Source organism: Alligator sinensis, unplaced genomic scaffold, assembly GCF_000455745.1.
Source record: "Alligator sinensis unplaced genomic scaffold, ASM45574v1 scaffold707_1, whole genome shotgun sequence".
Taxonomy (NCBI): domain Eukaryota; kingdom Metazoa; phylum Chordata; order Crocodylia; family Alligatoridae; genus Alligator; species Alligator sinensis.
Genome location: NW_005842065.1, coordinates 2,572,267 through 2,576,659, shown reverse-complemented (window position 1 = coordinate 2,576,659; position 4,393 = coordinate 2,572,267). Strand labels below are relative to the sequence as shown.

At 46.9% G+C, this 4,393-nt stretch overlaps 1 protein-coding gene across 2 annotated transcripts in view; it reads left to right on the top strand.

Moving 5' to 3' along the window:
* Positions 1-4,132, top strand: part of GMIP (GEM interacting protein) — a 38,957-nt gene extending 34,825 nt beyond the window's left edge. For both annotated transcript variants that reach the window (XM_025203987.1, XM_025203988.1), the window contains 2 exons: positions 1,170-1,290; positions 2,169-4,132. In XM_025203987.1, coding sequence (XP_025059772.1) covers positions 1,170-1,290; positions 2,169-2,683 — 636 coding nt within the window. In that variant the 3' untranslated portion in view covers positions 2,684-4,132. The remainder of the gene's footprint in view (positions 1-1,169; positions 1,291-2,168) is intronic.
* The last annotated feature ends 261 nt before the right edge of the window (positions 4,133-4,393 follow it).

Here is a 4,393-nt window from a genome sequence, read left to right as displayed (position 1 = left end):
TTCTAGTGTCAAAAACTTTTTAGAAACAGGGTCATCTATTATGTTCTAAGGGAGCTTTCCACGCAATAGTAATTAATAAAGCTGAATCCTGGAGTCTATGCTTAAGTTTATTCAGTCCTTACACAAGACTCCCGTTGCCTTCTGTAAGAGGACTGGTCCCCTACAAGCTGATTCCTGAGCTTTTGTTCATGCCAGTTCCTCACCCCTCTTGTTTGTATCTGATAGCAAGTACTTAACTGTAGTTAAGAGTTATTTCTGCTGCTCCCTATCCATCTTTCCCCTTCTGCAAGGGAAAGATGGGAGGGAATCATCAAGTGATCCCTGCACATGATAAATAACTCGATTCCTGCCCAATAAAGCTGTGCATCACAATCCATCCAGAGGAAATCGGAGAGCTGACATGAATTTAGCACCAGTTTCATAAACAATCACACTGAGCTTTTTAATGGCTCACTCCTGATTAACACTGGGCATAAGTCTGCTGTAGACTACAGAACTGCCATTCCATGCAGGGTGTTCTGCATGTACAATAAACAGGGCATGAATCACAGACCCCCAAGGTGGAATAACTTGTACCTATCTAAGGTGGTCTGTTTCAATCCTGTGAATGGGATGTGCTTCTAAACTTCATCACAGCACTTTCCTCTCCCCAAATGTAAGTCACTCCTTGTATGCCTTTTGTGGCAGTCGATGTAGTCCACTGGGTAAGGCCCTGAGCTGGGACTCAAGACCTGGGTTATACTTTTGGTTCTGACCTGACCTGTAACCTTGACAAGATCCTTCTCTTTGCCCTTCTACCTTTTGCCTATTTAGAGTGAACTCTTCAGGATGGAGGCTGTCTCACTAATTACATGCAGGGTCCAGCAGAACAGAGGTCTCCAGGGGCCACTGCAGTACAAGTTTCTTCCTTACCCTGGACTCCAGCTCTAAGGCATTTGTCCCCTGCTTGTTGATCTGGCTGTCTCTCTCTCCCACTGAGTCTGCCAGCTTAAATGAGGTGGTTCTGTGCTGGACAAGCCAAAATGGAGATCAAGACAGTTTTACCCCTAACCATTTAACTCTGTTCACTTGGCTACTGGCTGCAGAACCTAGGGGGTTGAGAGTATCTTAATGATTCCAAAAAGAGAGCCCTGTAAAAGCGGGTTCACAGTCATGGCTTTTTCCAACAGAACTTCTCCTCCAAGCACGATTCGAGAGAGGGCTACCTGTCTGATTATCCATCTTCCAGTGAAGCCATCAATGAGCTGACTCTGGAGGGAGCTTGCAGACCCCTAAGCCTGGATACCCTAGGTAAATGTGAAGCAGGCACACCTGTTCCGATTTGGGGTGTTCTGATATGTTTCTGAGTTTTTACAGCAATATATCCTCCTGTAGGAACATGCACAACAGCACTAAACACACAGCTGGCTCCTTTTTAGCCTTACCATACTAGTCCCTTTGTGTAGACAGCTTGCCGTGGCAGCGCAACTACCACACCACCTTGCCTTGTGGTCTCAGAGTACATTCTGCCCTTCTCAGCTGGGATTTTCTTTCACTCTACCCAGGGACTGCTACTGGAGACCCAGAGTTACAGGCCAGTAGTCAGTTCTCTGAGGGCACCAACACACATGCAAGGAGGTTGCTCTGATGTGCTGTAAATCCAGTGTGCTGAGGAGACTCTGCGGGATCACAGAAATCAATGCGCTCCAGCAGCCTCCGGTGTCACGTGCATCAGTATCCCCGTGCTGAAAAATGATGGTAGGACTCTTTGAACTGAAGCTCATTGAACAAGATTGAGTTCAAAGTGCTCCACCGCCATTTTTTCAGTTCAGGGAAAGGACGCTGATACACATGAAGCTCGGGTGCTTTTAATTAGCATAGCTCGCTAATCAAAGCGCACCCCCTCACGGAGCACATCTATAAACGCCCTAAGGTGTTACAGGCAGGATGCACTGGCTTAAAAATACAAGTCTGATTCTCCTCATATACACATTTCACACCACTGGTGTCTGAAGTCACTTCTGATTAACACCAGTACAGAGGGAGGATGCTCCATCCAACAGTGCTGACAGTAGCCTCTACTTGTGCATTTTTATAGGAGAAAACAGCTTTTCACATTAACCAGGCCTCAAACCTGGGGCCTAATGGGAGTCTCATGTTAAAATAACTCTCTCTAATTTTTTGTTCAGAATTGAACAGAAATATTGGCACCGAGCTGGAGGATCCTGAGGAATCTCTACAAGAAAAGCCAGATATAGATTCAGATGCTGTTCTAGGAACACAAGCCAGGGGGCACTTCAGCCGGCAGCCTGTGAAGTATGCTCGAACACAGGCAAAAGTGAAGCCAGTCATTCCCAAACCTCCCAGTTTGCCTTTGATGACTGCTGCTCTGTCTAGTGCTGCGATCGATGCTGATGCAGCAGGCAATCTGGAAGACAACAGCCCCAGGCCAAAGGAAGTCCTGGAGAAAAAAGGCAGCAACAGCAGGACCAGCTCACCAGAGACCAGCACACTGCAGCGTCGCTCAGGAGGGAAACAGCAGCAACTCAGACATTTTGAGATCACTCAAGAAACTGCTAGGATTGTCTCCAAGTTTCAAACTGATGACACTTCCACAACATGCCCTCAGGTTTTTCTGGGGAGGGGAAACACAGACTGCATTGAGCCAGCAACAAACCCCAGCCTGGAGGAGACACCACTATAGGGAAACCTTTTTGAGAACAGTGGCGATCACATTGATTGAAAAGGAAAGAGCTACGCTCCTGTAATGTGCTTCCTGCAGAAGGAAAGGACAGAAGTTAACAAGGTAATGACCAAATCTCTGCAACTGTGTTCAGGATGAAGATAGGAGGAAAGGCCTCTGATGCAGATAACCAGACAAGCTTAGGGGTAGCCCAGAAATTTGTTTTTTTACACATCAGCAAGCTTCATGTGAGGATTAATAAGTCCAGAGGTTCTGGCACTGAAAACAAAATGTCTGCACTTGGTGCCAGGTGCTTAGTTGGAAGAGATGGATCCAATCTGGTTACACAGTCCAGTTCAGTGTAATGCACAATTCAGGCAATACAGAGAGAGCAAGAGCTGCCTTACTTAGCAGTAGCCAAGGAAAGAAAATTTACTGAAGCTTACACCACTGGAAAGGAAACCCTCACAAACTGTTATTTTCTTCCAGATACAACTTGTACTGTTTGCTTGTTTTTAAGTTCACAGCCTTCCTCATTCTTCAGTATAAATCCAGTGAAGCAGGTACACTGGCAAGTCTGTGTACTCTGGGTTATAGTGCTTCCATTGTCGCCGTCTCCAGTTTCTATAAACACAGAAGTAATTTTAAAAACAGAAAGGTTGCATTTCCCAGTGGGCCGCTCTCCCCCCCCCCTCCATCTTTTCCTTATATCTTAATTCCACCTCCTTGCTTTTTCACAGACTCCTCACTCCCCTCTGTCCTTAACTGAAGCATCTTGAATTAGTAGAACCATTAAAAGTTGCTGTGTCACAAATACAATCCCTGCTCCCATCGCAAAAGGGAAGATTATCAGCAATCAAAGACAGGCTAGGTCATTGTAGCCTGACTGTTCTTCACATCTTCAATCCCTGGATCTTCCTCCCACCCAGACAGGATTTAGCTGAAACCCCATCCTAATAATGAGCTGACACTTGAATGGCTCATTCTAGTCTTAAAACTAACAGGCTACCTTGAAATAAAATGTTAGGTAGTTACATGGAATAATGTATAGGGTGAGCACTGTGATCCACTGCTATGGATTTCCTTGCTCTTTGGTTATGTACATAGTCCAAAGCTTGCCTCTCTTCTAGCAACAGTGAAAGGACATCTGCACAGGGAGAATTTCACTGGAAGTTGTGCAGGCCGGGAGCGGTCCGAGGCTTTCGGGGGTGCGCGGCGGGCTGTGGCCAGCAGCCCTGGCACATGGGTCGGGGAATGCAGGCCGGCGGACTAGAATTAGGCACGGACGCGTAGTGGTTGATTAAAGATTATTTTACTTACACCGTAGATGGTCGTGGTACATGCAGGAGAAAACTTCACTTAAGTTGCAGTTACAAAACTCGTACAAACAAGACCCGTAGAAAAACTCAAGCCTCTTGAAATAACTCGGGCAGAGCTCTGGATACACACACACGAAGTTTGCTAGGCTCCGTGGAACAAAAGCGCGCAGGGAAGGGTTCGTCGAGGGATTAGGCGGCGACGGGGAGAGGCTAGAGGTTGATCAGGCCCCTATATCCTTCTTAAGGCACACGCTGGGTTTGTTAGGCTCCGCAGCGCTTAGAGTTCTTCACAAGATGTGAAGTCCTCCTTCTCCTCCTCCAGATGGTTGTGAAGTCCTCCCTTGCGGGGTTCTCCAACTTGGGCGGAAACCGCTCAAGCCTCTTATAGGGCTAGCAGCACCATCTCTAGCCG